The sequence below is a fragment of the Galeopterus variegatus genome, unplaced genomic scaffold (genome assembly GCF_000696425.1).
Source record: "Galeopterus variegatus unplaced genomic scaffold, G_variegatus-3.0.2 Scaffold777, whole genome shotgun sequence".
Classification (NCBI taxonomy): Eukaryota; Metazoa; Chordata; class Mammalia; order Dermoptera; family Cynocephalidae; genus Galeopterus; species Galeopterus variegatus.
In genome coordinates, this window is record NW_007726888.1 from 297,421 (window position 1) to 320,278 (window position 22,858).

The following is a 22,858-nucleotide window of genomic DNA, read 5'->3' on the forward strand; positions in this document are numbered from 1 at the left end:
CGGGGGGGGGGGTTGGCACTGGCTGGTAAGCACATCCGAACCCTTGACCTTGGTAGGAAGTGGTGTTTTGATTGTGACAGTGCCTCCCAAGGCAGAAGACTCTGCTTTTAATAACTTTCGCTCACTTCCTCCAGGCTCAGGAAGAGCAGAGGAACAGAAAAATACAATTGTAAGCGAGTGTATTTTCCAGATTTTTATTTGTATTAGGTCCTGTAATCATTTCACAGAAACAGCATGTATTCCTTTGATTCTTTGAATAAGTGAGACAGTTTATCCAAAGGCATACATAGCTGACAGTAAGTTTAGCTTCAGGAGAAATGGAAAGAAAAAGCATATTAACTCACTCGGGTCACTGGTACCTCCCTTCCTGTGTTGCCCTGTGATTTTAAATATAAGTACTATTAAAGTACTAATGAATGTTCTAATTACATAAGCTTTAATAGGCTTTATTATAAAACAGTGAAAGGTAATTTCTCCCTGTAAGTACCCAATTTGCTGTAAAAAGGCTAAATTAAGGAGCATAGAAGACTGAAATAGAGTAATTGTTTGCTAGGCAAAATAGAACATAAATATATAAGAAAATTGAATGCTTTTCACCAAGTTGGTGAAAGTCAGCACAGGAAATGCCCTCATTTCATTTTTGAGAGATCTCATTTCTGAGATCCCTGAACATAGAGCATAAGATATATTTTACCTGAAATGATTATTTCTGAACAATATCATGTTCTATTGAGAATCACATCTGTGAATTTGAAAATTAACTCAATATGAGAAGGGAAACAACATCAGACCATGTAAGAATTTTACTTTGCAAAAGAAAACTTGAATATTAGCAACATTTGAATAGCTCTTAGAAAAAAAATTTCTTCTCCTGTGCTTACAAAAGCAGTATTACTATTAAGAAAACCAATTTGCTCAACATCAGATCTGTACACTCTAGGGTTCTTTCCATGTGATAATAATAACAACAAATCACCCAAACAATGTCATTTACCCTCGTGAGTTTTCTGCAATTTGGGACCTTGAAGGCTTAGCAATCTCATTTCATCAGCATACAAACCATAGTTTCACAATCTTCATGGATGGACTCACAAAAACCAAGCCCCTGAGACTGATGTATTTGTACACCCACGTTCATAGCAGCATTATTCACAATAGTCAAAAGGTGAAAGCAACCCAAGTGTCCATCAACAGAGGAATGAAAGAAGAAAATGTGGTATATATGCATGCAACGAAGTATTATTCATTCTTAAAAAGGAAGGAAATTCTGACATATGCTACGACATGGATGAACCTTTGGAAATAAACTTCTACTGGAAAGTTCATGGGTCTTTTGGGAAGTTCCTGTAATGAACAATAAAATACTATGCCTGGATAAGAGTCTCTTAGAATTATGAAATTATGCCAATGAAGACAATGGAATAGTAAAATCATGTTAATACAGGTTATAAACATTGTCTCAGTTTCCGTATGTTATGTACATGTATATGTCTATTGTCTTAGTCTGTGTTCTGCTGTTATAACAGAATACCGTGGACTGGGTAATTTATAAGGAATAGAAGTTTATCTGGCCCATGGTTCTGGAGGCTGGGAATTACAAGATCAAGGACCTGCATCTGTTGAGGGCCTTTTTGCTGTGTCATAATACGGCAGAAGACATCACATGATGAGAGGGAATGAGAGAGGGAAAGAGCATGGGAGACAGAGAGAAAATGGGGGCCAAACTTCGTCCTTTCATCAGGAGCCCACTCCTGCAGTAACTAATCCAGTCCTGTGATAAGGACATTAATTTATTTATGAAGGCGGAGCACTCATGATGTAATCACCTCTTAAAGATCTGACATCTTAACACTACCACAATGGCAATTAAATTTCAATGTGAGTTTTAGAGAGAACATTGAAACCATAGCAACTATATAATATGTAATATATTTTATCAGCTATTACATTATGCAACTGCAGGGAGCAACATACACATTACAGTCTATGTAAATAATGTTCCTGGATTATTCAGTGCAACAGCCCTGTTATATTCATATCATGTGTTGTAACATATTTAATGTGGAGGGTAACATACAGTATAATGCACTGCATATGGTATAAATTGTAGGCAGTACATAGCATGTAACATATTTATGATAAAAGGTAAAGCATTAGATGTTTCACAATTTACAAAGTTTTACTCCTCATGTTCTGGGTTTTTTTTCACAAAAATTGTGAATTTGTCAGACAAGAACTGATTCAGAGAAGTCAAGAAAGAGACATTTCTGACATTCCAACACCTAGCAAAGTGTCTGATCCATACTATGCCATCAAGAAATATAAAATACTCAAAAAACTATACCCACCTTTCAATTTACCCAAAATCCATTAACACGTTTTTCTAACAGGGTACTGATTAAGTTAACTTGCTGTTTTTTTAATATGCATAATCTCATCTGGGGGTGTTGAGATGTCTGTGAAGTTTAGCAGTTCCCTATCCACCCACCACCAGGTCACCAGTGCTATGACGCTACTCACTGGGCTGTTGTGGGGGCGGTTGGTTCATCAAAGCATCCTGGAGGGGTGAGTCTAAGCAAGTGCAGGACCAAAGGAACATTCCAGACCTCCAGAGAGGGAGCAGTCTTTGCAAAGCAAAAGGACTGCTGGTTCAGAAAACAGGATGGATTTCAGCCATTTGACTAGAGCAGAGGACAAGACCATGCCAGAGGCAGGAGACCAAGATCAACAGGTTGCTAGGGACACACTCATGAAAGACCAAATGTGTCATCTTAGAGATTGGACTTAATCTTGGGAAGAAGGAAGAGCCTTAAAAAGTTTTAGGGCTGAGGGTAAACTGGATGAGATTTCTGTTTTAGAAAGGCTCCTCTGCCTGAGATAAGAAGCACTGATGGCAGGGAGCAAGGCAGGTAAGAGGTGATAGCCTGTATCTGAGCAGGTTCCTTTGGCATGTCCTATGGTGTTACATTCACCTTGAAATAGGACTTGTATCAAAGGAGATCTGGTCCCACAATGTGGAGCACCAAGACGTTAACATTGCACTGAATGTCATGGGTAGATTGGAGGAGGAATAGGCAAAACCTTTTTGCTCCAAAAATCCCCACTTAACATCTTTTCTATTGCTTTCTTCCTATGCTTCCAGCTAATTCTCTCTCAACTCTAGATCATTCCCCTCCTCTGAGCCATTCAGCCCCACCCTCTACTTGTATTTTTTACTCAGCAAAACAAAAAGTAGCTCATATCTGTGGCTTAGGAGTTTGCCCCTAGAAGTAGGGGATGGTCTCAGTTTAACCCACTAAAGCAAGCGTATGAACTAAGGTAGCTGCTGTGGGATTGGGAAAAATTAGAAAACATTTTGCGGACAAAATTAGCAGGTTTCAGTGACTGACTGTATGAGACAGGGAGAAATTAAGGCTGACTCTATTTCTCAAAGGCCACTACCCTAGATCAGGCTTGTACTATTTTTTGATCTTGATTTTTATTTCATTCACCTAATTGCGGTCTCCTATTCCCTAGTTTCTACCCAAATGTATAAATGGATTGGAGCAAATCTGAGCAAATCTGATGTCTGTCTCCAGGTTGCTGACCATTAATGGCTACCACTGACCTCTAAGTAGAGCTCAGACTACTCCACATGGTCTACAAAGACCCTCATGACAGAGTCCTTGCTTGTCAGGATAGTCACCTCCCACTACATCCCCATGTAATTATAGTGACTGTTCTCACTAACTACATTTCAGGATTGAGTTATGATTTATGTATCTTCTTCTCACACCCATATATTGCTTTACACAACCTAGTCAACTTTTACTGGCTCTTCCAGACTCAGATCAAACATCCCTTCCTCAGAACACTTTTGATACCAGATAGAAGCGCTACCTAGCCCCTCCTGTCCAGGCTGAGTGAAATGTCTCGTCTGTATTTGCATACCTCTTATAAATAAACTCTCTGTTTTCTAATTACAACACCTCCGCTTGCCCCCGCCCCCCCCCTCCACCACACACACACCTCAAGCTCTTGAAGACAAGGACTGTATCTTCTCTACTTCTTAATGCCACTTCTTAATATTTGGCATCTAATTTGAAATAGGTTCACAAAAACTATTTGTTGAATGCATAAGTAAAAATGGTGAAATCAACACTCAGATCTAAAACTTCCCACCTTAAATCCATTGCTTTTCTCATTATATCATAGCTAATGAGAGTGTCACATTGTAATACCACACTAAATACTTCATGCCATCAGATAACGGATTTCTTATTCCTAATCTAGCATTGTGAGAAAAGAATTGGTGAAGGGTGATAAAATGGGTAAGTCAACATGGGTATTAAGAGAATATACTATTAAGCCTACACTGCCTCCTTCTGAAAATGTTTAACTATTACATAAAGTGCAAAAATAGTAAAAGTTTTAGTCCTAAACCTAGCAAGAAGATATAGTATTCTTTTATTGGATTGCAAACATACTTAAGGATATTCTAAAAGACATATTTTATTTAATACATTCATATCATATCCATCAGTAAGTGTCCTTAATTCTTAATTATTTGGGAGCTAATTCAATTGGAAATTGTTGTATTCTCAGATCCTCTTTCTCCATCTTGTTATCGATGAGGATGTCTAGAAAATACAAGTGGTAGAATGCAAATCTGTCGTGTGGTTGCCTTTTCTTTCTAAAATCATAAGAAAATGTCTCCACTGGGAAAGATGTTGAAATTTGGTAACAATGTACTTTCACAAATGTCTCTTAAATTATCTTTGTTGTCTCAGATTCTATTAGGAAGAATTATCAGTGTATCAATTTTGGAAGCAACAACCCAACCCATGCAAATCTTGTAAAGGACTCTGGCCAAGAGCTGCTCTCTCCCCCAAAACAACAAAAGTACAACCAATAAGCCAAGGAAACTGCAGCAATGTATTTATTGGAAATGAACCAGACATTACATTAACCTGATAAAGATGTAACAATGCATGAAGTATAACTGGTGTAACATTTAAAAAATCACAAAAGAAAAAAATTCATTTTTAAAATAAAATATTGCATCCAAGTCACGTTAATCACTGAACATCATAATGCAACCCATAATGTTGACTCTGAACATCCAGAATTAAGTTTACTTTAAACTGAATAACAAAGAAGAAAAAGTTTCTTTCCCCAACTTGAAGAATCCTTGGCTACCACCTGTATATCACATGCATAAGGTAATTTTCATCACCAGACAAAAAGAAGATGATGATTGTTATATTCCTGGTAGGAAAAAAAAACCCTCCTACAAATAGAGAAATTTTCAGGAAATCCAAGCAAGAAATCAATCGGTGGCCTCCAACTGAAAGGAGTACCTAAAATCAGCATTTTCTAAAACCTAGATGTTTCATTAAATTTACTAATTAGACTTTATTGTTTTTTAAGAAACTGCCTGGATTCAAGAACATGCTGATCTGTAACAGCGGTCATTACATTCACATGGAGTAACAGTGTACAGAGGGTTTCAGATGTTTGTCAACTGATCATCAAGATTTTCTAAAACCTTTAGAGCTTTACTGTTCTACTTTATAATACATCTCAGATTGTGTGTAACAACGCCCTTTGAAGAAAATTACCCCGGATAATCCATTTGGGAAAAATACAAGTACTGCAAAAAGCAGGGATGATAAATACTGTTTGGAAAGGCAAAAATGCTGCATCAACTTCCAAAGGCACTGTTGTCTCTGCTATGGAGAACTGCATGTGTACTTTGAAAACTACTTTCTTGGGGCCGGCCCAGTGGCGCACTGGAGAGTGCACCGCTTGGGAGTGCGGTGGCGCTCCCGCCGAGGGTTCGGATCCCATGCGGAGACCAGTTCCCGCTCACTGGCTGAGCGCGGTGCGGGCGCAACACCAAGGATTGCGATCCTGTTGCCGGTCCCCAGTACGGGCACGACACCAAGGGTTGCGATCCCGTTACCGGTCAGTAGGAAAGACAAAAAGGAAAAAAAAAAAAAAAAAAGAAAACTACTTTCTTTCCATACACCCAGCATGCACAAACATCCTCTAGTAAGCTGTTTGCAGGCTGGGTAAGTTGGGAGTCCAAACACAGAACTGTAGGTTTTAGTTGAGCTGGTGCCACATTCCTCTTGTCTTCCAATGGATTTCAAAAGTTTGTTCCTAAACATTTCGCAGTTCTCATAAATTTTCACATGAAAGGGGAAGATGATCAAGAGTTTGTTAGACTCTGTCAATTGCCAAAAGAAGAAAAAAACACATCTGAACACAGCAGATAGCAGGTCATCTTTGGAAAATCAATCATAACTGCATTTTCTTATCCTAAATTTAAGGTGGAGAGAACTAAATTTAGAGCTCTCACAATTTGGTTGGAAAATGGCAAATCCTTGCCAATTGGTAACTATGGCACCAAGTAATGGGGAGTCTATCCACAACTGCAGTAGCCATTTAAATAAAAAAGGTAGAGAACTAATCTAGGCAATTTAGGATCTAAATTAAATTTCTGAGGTGTAATATTTTTAGTTTGAGTAACAATGCTGGTCTAATTTGCTAGAAAATTAGCAACACCCTCCTTTACCTTGAGCAGCCTAGACTCAGCCATGATGTCCTGCTTTCTCCTTATGTATTTCTAAAGTAATGCTAATCAGACTCAAAATGCATGTAGGTGCAACATGCTAGTTGGCACAAAACAGGCAGGGAAAAACGCCCTACCTTCCTGAAAACCCACAGAAGCGTGACTGGCAATCAGTCATTTCCCTTATATAGACAATGTCAATAGATTTTAAGACAGATACACAGAAAGTTACACAAATGTTTCCACCTTTCTATCATTGAGTGAAACATGCTATTCTTTGGAGATAAAAATACATTCTTTTTTTTTCAAGTATATTTCAATATACAAAGATGCTCTAGCTTTGTTTCACTACAAAGACAGAAAGATTTCACAGGTGTCCAAGGGATATTTTACTTTAACGTCCCTTTGGTGTGGATTTCATGAAGTTCCGACTAAAAAAATTGCTCTAAATATACATCTACTCATTTTATCTGAAAGCATGAACTCTTTATGTCTATTTTATATTTATGTACAGAGTCAGCAACAACAACAAAAAACAGTCTACATATGTACAATGGCTTAGGATTGGCACTCTCTGGTTGGGAGCAAGGTCCACCTGCTGTGACTGGGTCCTGGTACCACTGTAGGTGTCCCGCTGGCTTCAGTGTCCAGCCTTGGGCCAGCAGCATGCAGGCGCTGCCTTTTTGTAGTATTCTAAGGAGCACTTTCTGCTGAGACCACATGGCTTGAATTATGACTTATTTCCCATCTTGGTTTTGTTGCTGGGGTTGCAGTTTAGGTCTCTCAGCAGCGATTCGCAACTGGCCAGAGCATCTGCTGGCACCAGCTTCCGGATTTGCTCCACTATCTTTTGATAAGCCATTTTTTCTTGCTCCAGGTTTCGGATTAAAGACTTCATTTTGGTCTCTCTAGTCAAAAGATTTTCCAGGTTTGATTCCAAGGCCTGGATTTTAGAATGAGCCACCTATTTGGGGGGAAAAAAAATTCTCCAAATCAAAAATTTGAAGAGTCTTGGTTCTTCATTATACCAGCAGCCGGGCCTTACATATATTAACTAATTATATCAAATTACTTAATAAAATATTATGTGAAGCAAATACTATGAAAATATCTATGAAATGTACATTTTTAGGCTCTTAAAAATATATACTTATGGTATAACATGATTCTTCTTCTCTCACTGAATATACCAATCATGCAATACTAAATCATCCCCCCACAATGGTGGGGGTTCTCACTCCACACCCACTGGTGTTTCCCTGAATGAGTGGGATCTGACCTGCCTGAAGAACAGGAGATTTCTGACACTGCCTTGCAGTGCTAAAAGAGGCTTTTCGCCCTAAGGAAATACAAGGTTCTCTAAACATATACTTGGGATCTCATCAGTTTTTATGGATGTCAGTAGTGACCAAGTAACACTGAACTGTCAATGAAAAAGTCTATAAAAATTAAGAAAAATTATAATAAAACCTACCTTCCCAAATAATGAAATGTTCAATTAATCACCACTGAAATATCCAAGTAATAAAGGACAACATGCAACTGTTTATTTTTCAGAGCTCACCTCCCCCCAGAAGGGTCACCTCCCCTCCCCTGATCGCTCTTAAGCCCCACCTATCAGAGTTTGGACACAGTGCACATCATGTAAGTTGCAGATGCAGAATATTACTTTATAACAAATTGCTTATTACATTTCTAAGTGTGTGTTTATAAATAACTATACAGTACTTTATTTTCTCCAGTAATTGTAAATACCTAGATGGTAGAAACTATATGTTACATATTTTCTTTCAGTTCTCCCAGAAATGTCTCCCGTCATCCCCAATCAGATTTTTGTCAGTGCCTTGTAGCAGGCCTCCCTACTTTCTCTTCCCATCCTAATCCGTCCTCATCAAGGTTTCCAAATTAATTTTTCTAAAGCATGGCTCAAAAACTTTGAGAGATCTCCCTCTGGACAAAATTAAAATCATGCTCTTCTGCTTGACCCTGAAAATCACCTACAATTCTGCCTCCACCATATTTATTCTACCTTACCCCAACATAAATCGTAAATGAACATCAGGCTAACTCTACTACTCTGCCACATCCTCATTTTTATGCCATTACCTGTCTGGCCCAACTAAAAGATCCTCATCACTCACTGCTCCCAGCTCAGGCCCAGGTCCCTCACAGCTTTCCCAATTTCCCATACTCAGTTCTTCCTCCATTGAACTTAACCAAATACACACAACACACAATAGATATTTAACCAAGTTCTCCTCCAAACTGCCATTTAACTATTTTGTGATTATACATTTTCCTCCCATGGGCTATTTAAAGTCATATGTCATTTGCATGCCCCAGAGCACTTGGGCACGATCTGATACATAAGCTCTTAACCAGCAATGGTTCATTCCACGTACACATCCCTATCATTCTTGGGATAGTTCTGGACATGCAGGACGCCTTCAAGCACTTCTTTTGTCAAATCGTTCCTTCTTTACCTGTAATTTTTCTAGGAGGTCCATGTTTTGTCTTTTCAGTTGGCTATTGGCCCTCTCCAGCTTCTCCACAGGTTCACTATCCTCACAGGCATATGAAGATTCCTGAAGCTCATCCTGCAGCACGTGATATTCTACCTCATAGGCATGTAACTGTTTAGAAATATCCATCTCAAAAACCTGCCATGAAAACACCATGGGTTACTCTGGCCTTTGTTAGTATGTATAGCAAGATACAGTCTATGTATCTTGGTGTACTTCTTGTATATTTCTGAATATTTATTAATGAAGAACATTTAAGCATACAAAAAGAAAAAAAAAGGTATGACTGTCAACAAGAACAAATTAGATATATATTAGACTGTCAATATGAGAACAGATAGATTATTTCTATACAATTGAAACATTCTCATAACAAGGCCAATTCACTAGAATAAATTAATGTCCAAAGGTATTCTGCAATCAAGATATTCCACTCTAGTAACTATCTTCCAAAATTTAGTATACCAGATAAACAACACTAGTTATTGAGTAATTATTGTCTATATTAGAGATAATCTTTGAGGATTAGTAAGCAAAATTGCATAGGATATTTCCATAATAAAGAGACCAAAAGCATTTCTCATTTGTATGTCAATTTGGCAGAAAGATTTTAATAAATCTGTTCATCCATTTGCAGCTGCATGTGAGCCTCTTAGGACTCATTTATATATTCTACCACAAAGAGAATCCTCAAAATTCATACATTGAGCTCTGTCCAGAGCTGTAAGACTTTATTAGGGCTGCCGCTGGTCTCTCACATTACCATCAAATAGGAAGGTGGTTTGCTAAGAAGTTAGAGGACTGGTAACCCTTACTTCTGGGCAATTCCCTCATTAATTTAGAAGAGAGGTGATACCTGATGTCAGATCTCTAAAAGCACAATCTCTGACTGGCTGTTGGTCAAAAAAGGTATTTCTGCAGAATTAATAAATAAATGAGTAAATATGTAAATAAAAGCTAAACTTTTCAGCTTACAGAGCATTTTAACAAATGAAAACTATTCATAGATATTTACAGAATAATCTGCTTGTGATTTAGATTCCATGTAATGGAAAGAAAATTTTATATGTGATAATATGAGAGTTCACATTATAGTGTGAATTTTAGTGTACAAAATACTTTAACTTATTGGTTATATTTGCTCCTAAAATAATACAAAAACAATAAGATCGATTATTATTATTCCCATTTTGTAGGGGAGGAAGTGGAGACTCAGAGAGGTTGTAACTTACCCAGAGTCACACAGCTAGTAGGTGGCTGGACACCAGAACAAGATTGCAAACTCCCTTACTCTTATTATACTCTACTCTGTCTTCTTGCTGCTGTCCCAAATGCATCCAGGAAAGTGGTAAAACTAATCAATGCTCCTAAAGCATGACTGTTGTATCTACAAATCTGGTCCTAAGTTGTTCATTTGATCTGAACAGCATCAATATGTAACTACCACTGAGCTGGCTCCTATGAAGAGGCCAGGACATTCTCTGACCTCATCCATTCTACTGTATCCTGGGAGGCAGATCCCAGTGAACTGCAATCTGCACACTTCCTTTCTTGCTGGCTTCCGGATTAATTTTGGTCAATGGGAGGTGCCAGCAGGCGATCAGAAAGAGCAGGAGAAAGAAGTCGGGGTATTTCTTCCCTGCTGCTTCCCTTCTAAGTTCCCCAAGAGCACAACAACTGCAGAGACCCCTCCTCCATAGTCCAACTCTCCGTGGGCCAGTAACACTATTATATCCTCTATTTGCCCCCTCAGCACCAGGGGTAGGAACAGCTTCTCTCTGTTACTAGTTCCTGGGCACCTGGACATCTGTGTTGGGTTTCCCTAACCCTGCCCACACCTTTGTAAATGGTTCCTTCATTTGAATCATCATAGGGAGACTCTGTTTCCCATTGGGATGCTGATTAACAGATCTCGTCCCCTCATTTAAGCTTCATGAAATTTCTCGAATCAGTATTGTCCCATCTTAGAATTCAGTATGAGGGTTCCAAAGATTAGGGTGATATGTGCAAACTAAACAGCTAATAAAAGAGTTAGAGGAAGATGCACACCCAATATTTTCTAAGCCCAAAGCCTTCTTGCCACATGACCTTCCTGCATATTCCACAACAGAATTAACAATATTACAAAGGTAAGTGGATCTCATTTTATTCTCAGGTCTTCCTGACTCTGTCAGTTCTATCTTTGGTCTCAGCATTGGTTTAAATTGAAAGGATTCCTGAAAAACTCCGTATGTAGCACTAAAACTACCTTTCATGTACATAGCCAGATAGACAATGTCACAAAGTAGAAATTTCACAATAGTCTCATTTCTAAATAAAATGTATCTGATCAAAGTTATAAAAAACAGTAAAAAGTCATATCTGTCAATCAAAACTACATCTTTACGCTAAAACATTTAATATGTAATCGGTAGAGAAAATGCTATATAACCTTATATCTTACTATTATCATTTAAATCATACCTGGGTAATAATTTTTTCCATTTCAGAGGTATTCATATCAGGTAGCGTGCTTTTAAGAAATTCAACAATATTTTCAAAGCTCTCACATTCCATTATAAGTGTTTCTTGGCTGCTCAGTAGGCTAAGTGCAACCTTAAATATAACTTCAGTACCCTGAAGAAAAATAATATCTAAAAAAAGATATAATTTTCATGATCAAAATTATGAATCCACTATTGTAAATAGCAAGTTTTATTATTATTGTTATTATTATTATTATTATTATTATTATTATTATTATTATTATTATTATTATTATTATTATTATTATTATTATTATTATTATTATTATTATTATTATTATTATTATTATTATTATTATTATTATTATTATTATTATTATTATTATTATTATTATTATTATTATTATTATTATTATTATTATTATTATTATTATTATTATTATTATTATTATTATTATTATTATTATTATTATTATTATTATTATTATTATTATTATTATTATTATTATTATTATTATTATTATTATTATTATTATTATTATTATTATTATTATTATTATTATTATTATTATTATTATTATTATTATTATTATTATTATTATTATTATTATTATTATTATTATTATTATTATTATTATTATTATTATTATTATTATTATTATTATTATTATTATTATTACTGCAGCAAGGCTAGAGAATAATTTTCAGAAGAAAACTGGTCAAAACCACCTACATTTTTGAACAAAATTTCATATGACTGAAAAAAATAAACAGATGTTTGAATAGCCCCCTAGTTATTAAGAATCTCACATAAGGCCAGGGCCAAAAAGGACAAATAATATGTTTGTCCATGTATTATTTATAATTTTTACTGGAAAACTTAATTGAGACTAGGTAAACCTCAAAGACAATTATACAACTGATATTTAAATTTTTCTTCTCAATAGGAACACAACAAATCAACTTAACCAATTAATATTATTCACTCTCATTACCATAATATAAAGTAAATGAACCAGTTAATCCATAATTAAATCTATACTAGACCAGAAAATTTTTAAAAAAAGAAAGAAAAGAGGGGCCGGCCCGGTGGCGCACTGGATAGTGCGCCGCTTGGGAAGCGCGGCGGCGCTCCTGTCCGAGGGTTCGGATCCCATGTACAGACCGGTTCCCGCTCACTGGCTGAGCGAGGCGCGGGAGCAGCGCCGAGGCTTGCGATCCCGTTGCCGGTCCCCGGTCCGGTACGGGGGCAACACTGAGGATTGCGATCCGTTGCCGGACACGGAAAAAAGATAAAAGACCAAAAAAAAAAAAAAAAAAAAAAAGAAAGAAAAGAAAAATCAAAACAAATAACAAAAATATAACAAATCAGAAGAGGAAAAGAAAAGCTATCCTAACTCTGAACTCTGCTTCCTTATAAATACAAACAGGCTAGTTTTGAAAAGTACCAGATACTTTTGCATAAAAGTTTCCCTTAATCTATGCCATTTTTTAATTAATAATACATAACACGAGGGAGTCTTTAACAAAAGAGGGAACTGTGAAAGAATTATTTCGAACATGGTAATTCTTCTTGCTCATGCATCTTTCTCTTTCCTAACAGTCTCTATTCTTTACTAAATCCCAAGGAAAGGACTGGGCCGCTCTTGTACAGCTGACAGCAGCATTCATATTCTCATAACCAGAAACAGCCTACTGGGGACACTTACTTCTTGAACTCTGATATCAACCTTCCAATGGTAAGTCAAGGAGAGATGCCCTGAAACATCATTTTGATTTGATAGACTGTTCTCCGAGAAGAGAAAGATACATGTTTCTAAATAAAAGGATTAATAGAAGACCCATTAATAGAAACCCAAACTCCAGGAAATCTTCACTGGAGAAAAGCAATCGTGTATATTTGATCAACAAGACAAATCTGGTGAATGTTTGCTTTAGTGCATCTTGATTTTGCTCTTCTGCTGCACTGTGTCTATAGATTGTATTGCCGCTAATGCAGGGTTGAACTTTTAAACCACAGTCCCCAATAAGAAAGACACCAAACATGGTAATCTGGTATATGTATACATATTACACATACATCCTCCAAACTGAAGTTACTCCAAATAGCGTTTTTTCCTTACTATTTATAATATTCTCTGATATTCTCACTGTAGTCTATTCCATTTCATTTTCTAAAATACAGGTCACAACCTAGAATTGGGACAATACTCACAATTTGACAGAAAGCTCCCATTGAGCACAAGTGCAGTTGTGAATGAATGCTGACTACTCTGACCACGGCTACCAGATAGATGAGCAGACCATGTGGAAGCCCTTTCTGAGACTACTGAGATCCTCAACATCATTAGAACAACCTCTAGTGAATAGCTGGCTGTTTGTTTTTATGCTTTTTCACTAAGACTTAGACAAACCTAACTAAAGGCTTGTAAATAGATTTAAGGGCCCCCAAAGGGAACATAAACCATGTCACACTCTCTTTTTATTCCCAGTGCCAACACTGTGATGGGACCAAGACGGGTACTCAATGACTTGCCCTAGGCCCTGCTGCCTGTGCTTAGTGGATTGCCCTGAGCTACCCAATCTTACAGATTAAGAAATGCTATTAGAAGTAATATTGATATAGGTACTTCTATTGACCCAATCGCAGAACATGTTTCTCTGTGTTTTGAATCCAAGTTGAAGAGAACAACGGGAATGAAGTAAAGAACAAACAAAAAAAAGTAGGAAAGATCTGAAAAATAAAAATCTGGAAATTATACAGAGCATGTCCCTAGTCCAGAGTTTTAGGCATAAATGAAAATAAAAGCTCCATTACAATTTACTCAAATACAGGAGCCCAACTCCTCTTTCCCTTTTAATTTCAATTTTATTTAAGACCAATATGGTTTCAAATTACTATCAGAATAGAGCCAGGCACATTTATTAAATTCCACTAGCAATGTGCTGTTCTATGTAACACATGATAAAACAATCGCGGCACCACATGGCTAGAAGATTTATCCCTGGAATATATAACACTGTTCCATTTGATCATAGGCATCTCTTACCAAAAACTCTGGCTACAAATCCTAATGGAAACTGAGAGGCAAACAGTGTGAGAAACCAGGGGGCAGCATAAAGACTGGGGCTGATTTCATTTTCTTCAAGATGATTGTAGAGATCTCTGTGATAGTCATGAAGGAGCCTGGACAGCTGGTACATTTGAATCTAAAGTTAATTTTGGAGAAGAAAAATAAAATATTAAGCAATTGTCTGAGTATGCATAAAATATACTAACTTTAATTTTACCACCTTAATATTTAATAACAATTCACATATATTCAATAATAAAAGTAGCATTACTTTATTTTTATTATTATTATTTTATGTCTTTTGTCTTTTTCCGTGTCCGGCAACGGATCGCAACCCTCAGTGTTGCCCCCGTACCGGACCGGGGACCGGCAACGGGATTGCAACCCTCGGTGCTGCTCCCGCGCCTCGCTCAGCCAGTGAGCGGGAACCGGTCTGTATGTGGGATCCGAACCCTCGGGCGGGAGCGCCGCCACGCTTCCCAAGCGGCGCACCTATCCAGTGTGCCACCGGGCCGGCCCATATTTTTATTATTATTTTAAAGTTGATATTAAAGTCCAAGTTCACTTAACTGAGGTCATAAAGCAAGTCACTGAAAATCCATCTAAGACTATTGAGCAAGTTTCTCTATCATGTGTGATTGGGTATCACCTATGTACACAGAAATGGTATTTTTTTCTCTTGTAGCAAGAGATTGCTTTTGGAATTTAATCAGACCTGTCCTGGCTCAGGACTCTCATAGAAGGTCCCTTCTAATTTCAAACCAATTCCAGAAAAGCTTCCATTGTGAAGAATCTACCATGTTCAGAAGCAAAGCTTATGTCTATTTGCTGGGCCCAGGATCTCATCTATAATGGAGTTCTCCTTACACAATCTACACTGCTCAGATACAACAGAGACTTAGAATGTTATGAACCAGAAGCTTGGGATGTTACTTCTAACATCCAAGTTATTCCAGCAGCATATTTTTCATAACAAAGGGGATTATGGCAAAAAGCACAGCCATTTCTAAATGTTTCTAGAATTAAAAGAAGAAATTACTTCATCTGGCTACTGAGTTGCTTACTGGTATTTCAAAAAACATTACAAAGAAAGCACATAAAAATTTTTAAACTCTTATGTCTATAACACAAAAGATAAAATAGTAGTGAATAATAAACAAACTTGCGAATTGTGCTTTAACTTAAATCTTTATCTGCACAGTTAACAGAACCACCTTTATCTGGTGGTTCCTTGACCAGTTATATTGGCTTGACATTTTGGCATAAAATATATTTAGTACTTTATCAAATCTAGCAGAACATTTTCACTCAATGAAATCAACAAAACATCACCCTTAAACAGTTAGCTCTACATAAAAATAAACAATTATATTGCGAATTCAACAATTGTTGTACAAATTGTTGTCCAGGGTACAAAACTAAAAACCAAGGGACTTCTTTGGAAAAAAGTCATAACATACTATACATAAACAGAGCAAATTATTTATTTGACCTTTATCTACACATAATTTTGGAAACTAAGTTTCCATGAAAACTATAAAGGGAAGAAATTAAAGAGCCACAGAAAGTCATAGCTATAAAAGAAGGTAATCTGGAGTCAAACACAAAGGTTTTTAAAAAATTAGATTATTATCTCAATAAGTTATGGTGAAAAAAAATTATATTTCACCTGTTAAACAGACCTATGAATAGTCATCAACTAGAAATTAAGTCTATAATTACGTATCCTGGTAAACACTCTCCATAAGAACTCACATCAGAAAACTCAATGTTGAGTGCAAGGCCTTATCTCCCCCTAGTTCTCTAATTTAATGTCGAGGAAGTAAAGAAAAAGGGAACACTTCTCCACTCATGCTCAAGAAAACCCATTTACTATAATACTCATGCAGGTGAAAACAGTCCTTTTTACCTGATAGATTGGCAACTGAAGGAATAAATACAAAAACTGATCATAAGGAACCAGGAGAAAGAGTATATTTTAAAAAGTATTTTTAAAGTACTTTACTCCTTATCTAAAGCATAATATTATGACTAATGAGGACTCATGTGTATCTCATTTCAAAGGAGGAGAACCCTGACGGTCTTCTCTTTTTAAAGACTTTAGTCTTCCTCTACATTTTTATTACTGAAAGCTTTAAATTGCAAAGTAGTGGTTGTTGTGTCATATCTACAGACAAAATTTAAACTGCTTTTTAGAAACCAACACACTGAGGAAAGTGATATTTAAACCAGAGGGGAGAAATGTGTAAGCAGGAAGTTTGAAATACATTAAAGACAGCAGTGGCCGTGAATACCCCACTTAACATAACTAAAGGTCTTAAAGGTGCTTCCGCAGATCCTGCTGAGAAAAGCAGACTGAAAAAGCACCACTGACCGTCCCACGTTTTCTTCAGCAAGGGCCTGTCTTACATTAAGATAAAGGAGGAGAGACAGGGTAAGTTCAAGGAAAATCATGACACAGATACCTGCTATTTATGCTCTCAGAGTAAAAGGAGAAAGACATATTTACAGATTTTAAACAAACGATCTATGAGCCTTTTAACTGACAAGTCGAGGAAAATGAATAAAGATGACTTGATACCTTCCCCATGTAACCCATAGACTTAGAGGACAGAGACGGGTACCCACCACCTACTTTTCTTAAGCTGCTTATTTATTCATTTTAAGAACTTTGTGGAAAAGTTATTCTGCCTATGGGTCTCATACACTTGGAAGTTTAGCAAAATCCCAAATCTACACTAAAACATGCCCCCCTATTCACCCAAGTTCTAGGACAATGGGTCCAAGTTTCTTTACATCTGAACTGTAATGTAGTAGACAGCCAACATTTCTGGTATCAGTCTTACATGTTGCTTGTGAAGAACTACCGCCTCACCTGTAGTGACATCATGTCAGGTCTGTACTGCTTGCGGAAGCCTAGGTCATACATGAGAAATTTCAGCATTTCAAAGGCTTGCTCTTCACTCATGTGCAGAAGCAGAACTCCAGCCACAAAGCTGATCCCTTGACAGTAACCCACTTCTTTGTCCAGCAAAGAATAGGCTTTCAGGAGGTTAAATAGTGACAGCTGCCCTGCTCCAAGCTGTACTGAAAAGTAAGGGTGAGTAGGAAATGTCCTTCCTGCAGAGGAAAAGCAAGGAAATATTTTTGAGATGATCTGATGCACTGGAAGCCAAAGTGAAATTGCAACTCAGTGACCTCCAAGAACAAACGAACACTCTTCCAAACCAGTAAGAGTTGCTTAGAGTACCCATCTTAACAGAGTCTCTCTCTCTTTCTCTCTGTCTTCCAAACCCCAAGTCCTACCTGCCGGACCACCATCCTATCTCCACATATATGACATGTTAAGAAAAACTTTCTGCTAACCAGCACTTCTTTCTAGGAAATTTTAAAATAAAATAAAACCCACAAACTAATGACTTATCCAGGAGAGATACCAAGAGGATGCATTATAAAATGTATTCTGACCATAAATCAAGGCAAATTCTAAATTCATACAAAGACCACCTTCTAAATGAAGCCAGAATTCTGTAAGAGATATCAATTGTTTAAAAGGAAGTCTTAGTAGTCTATAAACAGATTTATTCCTGCTTATCTTGTAATATGACACTGGAGGGACTTTTTGGTTTATTTTGCTTTATATTCAGTCTACCATTCAGGAAATACTTTTTTTTTTTCAAATATCTTTTGCTCCCTGTTTCTTAAAATATCTCCATGAGCCATGCAGACACCTTTTCTTTTTCCAAAATATCCAAAAAGGACCAGGAGAATAAAGGGTCAAGCCAGTTTCAAATAGATCCCCCTGTAAAATTCATCTCTGAGTATAAAATTATCACAGAGATACTTCAGCTTGCAAACAAGGTCAGTCCTATCACTAAAAGGCTGGTACTAAAAACTGAAACAAACCCATCCTCACCACCAATGCTGCATATACTGGTACGTCCCTGGTGCCACAAGAATGAAGGGGGATGTTAACTTCCTTTTGAAATGATTACTCATGTCAGATAGAACTTGCAAGAATGGCAGATTTCAAAATATTCTCTACCACATATGCTTAAAAAGTGATTTTTTTTTCCAGGAACTGATAAGATTAATTCCGCAGAACAAGTAAAGGGAAGATACAAGAAAATAACACCACACTGAAAAAAACACAGATGGCTACAAATATGGTCAAATAAGCAATTTCTTAAATTATCATTCTACTTTCTCAGTTAAATATTTTGTAAAAGAAAATTATAAATACACTCTCTGTCCAAAAACTTGATTCTAGCTCCATTTTTGTCTGACTAGCCTTTCCTGTCATCTGATCTCATCATCTCCCTGTCTTTATTAGGACATCTAGACTAACCCTGACTGCATCACCAATTTGTGGTCACAGAACCACAGATCTGCAAGGGGTCAAAAGGGTTGCCTCGTTCAATGTCCCCAATTAATAAAATTGAGACTCAGAAGGAGAGTAATTTGTCAAAGACCATAGTTAGTGATAGGATCAGGACAAGAACTCAAGTTTTCAGTTTCTTTGTAAAATTCCGTTTTTAATTCTACTGGGCTCAAAAAATACTTAACTGAGCTGGGCCTTTTCCCAATGAAATCTATCATCTACAAGGAACAGAGGTAAAAACTAGGTTTTGGCCACTGATTTTTTTATACGCCCTAATATAAGAAGACCCCAGATATACAGCAATCCCCTGTTTTCCCAAATGGGCTCAAATAATATATCAGGCCACCTGAAATATATCAACTTTTTCTATAGGAGTGCAGATGAAATAATCAAATGTTAATGTATAATATTTAATCTAATCATTTAGATATTTTTAAATAATAAAATATATTATTTGTATGCTAATTTAGAGAAAATTAGAGACAATATAATTTTTAAAATCACACCATTTTTACTTTCCACAAGTTATTTGAAATTCAGTATTTAAAAAGATCGCTTTATGATGCTGTCACTGGAAATTCTCCACCAGGTCATAAATACCTATTTCTATAACATTAGGACAGCTAATTTTTCATTCACCCTGTAAGTATGTATTCATGATTTCCACAATATAACCACTTTTTAAAGAGATATTTAAAGGTTTGTTTTCAGCCATATGTCCAGGAATACTTAATAGACCTTTGTTAAATTTTTTGGTCCTCCTAACCAATTTCGAACCAGCATCTATTAAGATATAATTGTCGATCCCAAACAAAAGTCAGTTGTTCAAAAGATAGTAATGGAGAGTACCCCATACTATGATCTTCATAATAACTCATGTATGACTCTCTTTTCAGAGGGAAAGTTTTGGGGTGAAAACTCCATTTTATGCTCAGGTATTTATGGTATCTTCAATTTTATATAAAGCCAACTTGCCCGCAAAATCAACAAAGTCAGCAGCTCTGCATATGCCAACAGATCCTCCTTCTCAACACTAAGAAAACAAACAAAACCCCAAACAACAAGAGGACCTACTGTTTCCTTTTGTAAATCATAATCCATATGACAACCATACCTAAATCGACGAGAATAGCATGCTGCTGAGCGGTGAGCTGCTTTAAAAGTTCTTTATAGGATGTGTCAGGAGGTTGTTGTTTATTAGGCAATCTGTGTCTTAGACGATATTGTAAAGCTAGGAACTGCCAAATTTCTCCTCGCCGACTTTTGGGAACTCCTACAATCAGAGATAAATATGTAAGGCCTTGACCTCTGGAATGAAGTTGCTAAATCACTGTTGATTAACTATGTAACACTTAAAAATATGCTGCTGTATTGTAATGCATGCCACCCTAAGATCACAGAGTACAATGTATTGACAGAAGCATATTCTAATAAGTATAAAGAAAACCCTCAAATAGTGACAGTAATGGCAATATTAACACCATCAGCCAACACTGAGTGAGCCCCTAATACAACATTTATTGAGAAGGCCTAGTTACTGAGCATTGTACATGCACTCAGAAGACAACCCTACGAGGCAGGTAATTACTATTATCCCCACTTCACAGATAGTAAAGCTGAGGCAGAAAGAGATTAAGTAATTTGCCCAAATTCACAAAGCTAATAAGTGGCCATTTAGAATTAGAACTCCAAAAGACTGGTTTAAGAAGCCAAATCCTAAAATCCCAAAATGTATTACTGCTTATTTCCACTTTTTATCTGGTGCGACAATAGCATTGTCAACAAATGCTAATCCTCATTTACAATTGACAAAAAATGCTAATCCTCATTTACAATTCCTAAATATTTGTCATCAGCAAATATTTGTATTTCTTTTGTAAAAGAGAAGTAAATAGCATTCTCACATGGTCATGAAAGAATGAGATGATAAAAAGGGTAAATACAATATGAAGGTATAACTGGCGTGCTCCATATCATTCAGCCTTTGAGAAGAAAATACTTAGCATACATATAATGAAAACTTAACTCTATTATGCTTGCAACCAAAAGGTGTCACAAGCAGTTCAAAGAATGCTATAGCTATGTTTTTATAATGCCAAGGAACATGAAGTAAGCACTGGGAGGGACAGAATTCAATTAAATACAGTGCAGGCAACTTTATTTCAACACTAAGACTTTTCAGTTCTGATAGACTGGATCTGGAGTAGGTTCCTGAGCTCCACCTGGTTAAGGGAAGCTTTAATGGCAGTAATCTCTTAGGACCGCAATGCCAGAGCTTGCAAAAACTGAAAGTATTATTGTCCAAACTCAGGCTCACTGACATGATTTATAAGGCCTTCTACAAAACAACTCCCAACTACATTTTTTAGCCCCATTACCTCCCATTCCCTGCCATACACTAGAAATTTGTGGCTGTTTTCACTCTTCCAGTTTCTTGCTCCTACTGTTCCCTTTTGGAATTCCAAGCTGCACACTTGATTTCCTAGTGTATTTCTATTCATCTTTTTTGAATGAGCTTGAATGTCACCTTTTCTTCTGAAGCTCTCCCTAACATCTGCAGAAGTCACTCCCTTTTCACGCACTATTTGACTCATTCTGTAATATTACCATCTTGGATTACAGTTAGTCTATACTGTATGTTTGTCCATTTCCCCAACTTAGGTATTGAGCTCCTTGAAAACAGTAAGCATACTTTCATCTCTGTATGATGAAATCCAAGAACATACCTTGCTACTTGAATGAATGAATGACAGCACATAATATGTCATTTGTAGAGGGTAACTTTCATTGGCCCATCAAATGAATCACTGATAACAAGAGTGGGCGGTTTTATTATCCATCCAATAACCAATTTACAGAAAAAACAAACACTTATTGAGCATCCAGTATATAGTAAGGTAGAGAGCATGGCACTGAGGATACCTCATCACTGAGAGATGAATAAATCCATTCTCAGGAAAATTCATCTAATGCATCCACCCATCCATCCATCCATTCATTCATTCAGTATGTAACTTGCATAAGATGCTGTCTTAGGTGCTAACTGTGCCATAATGGGGCAAGAAAAACATTAAACAAACATACACATAAATATAAAGTTAACAAATTATGATAAATAGGATTCATCATGAGAAAAAATAATAAAACTAAACTAATTTATGTGATTGGGGGCAAAGGTGATGCTCTGAGGAAATGGCATTTGAGATGAGATCTGAGGGAGCACAGGACTCCCCAGACTAGAAATGTGGGCAGCGACCACTTCAGGTGGAGGAATGTGTGAAGCCCTGAGAGGAGCAGAGGAAAGGGAAGAGAAAAGAATGAGGATGGGACGGAAAGAAGGGGAGATAGGAAATGAGAAGATGGTGGAGAGGGAAGGAAAAAGTGGATGGAGAGCTGGAACATTCCATGCAAAAAATAGCCTGAGACATATTGGCATCCAGAGTAGCTAGAGCATCTCTGGAGCACACATACATGGTAGGGAAAGGCAGAAAATGAGACAGAGAGATGGAAAGAAAGATTATGGAGGGCCATGGACACAGTGCTAAGAAGTTTAAACTGCATTCTATAAGAAATGGGAAGATGAGCACCTCTCAAACATCTTTAAATGTCATATCAAAGAATAGAGTGATCTACATCCACACACATTCTATTAACCACTATTTTGCCTCCCAAATAATGTATTCAATGAAAATCTTTAGGATTTACAAATCTTCAAGGAAAAAGAATAAAACATTATTAGGCTTATAAATGTGGCATCTTACAAAATAAGTCTTAGCTTCATCAAAATCTCACTGTGCGGGCCGGCCCAGTGGCGCACTGGATAGTGCGCCGCTTGGGAAGCGCGGAGGCGCTCCCGTCCG

The 22,858-nt window shown here is 36.9% G+C and overlaps 1 protein-coding gene across 2 annotated transcripts in view; it reads right to left on the reverse strand.

Moving 5' to 3' along the window:
* Positions 1 to 6,497: 6,497 nt before the first annotated feature.
* The window catches only part of TBC1D4 (TBC1 domain family, member 4), a 37,411-nt gene continuing 21,050 nt past the window's right edge, over positions 6,498 to 22,858 (reverse strand). For both annotated transcript variants that reach the window (XM_008572374.1, XM_008572375.1), the window contains 6 exons: positions 20,113 to 20,271; positions 17,493 to 17,737; positions 14,594 to 14,753; positions 11,542 to 11,711; positions 9,040 to 9,216; positions 6,498 to 7,520 (listed from right to left, as the gene is read on the reverse strand). In XM_008572374.1, the coding sequence (XP_008570596.1) occupies positions 7,287 to 7,520; positions 9,040 to 9,216; positions 11,542 to 11,711; positions 14,594 to 14,753; positions 17,493 to 17,737; positions 20,113 to 20,271 (1,145 nt within the window). In that variant the 3' untranslated portion in view covers positions 6,498 to 7,286. The remainder of the gene's footprint in view (positions 7,521 to 9,039; positions 9,217 to 11,541; positions 11,712 to 14,593; positions 14,754 to 17,492; positions 17,738 to 20,112; positions 20,272 to 22,858) is intronic.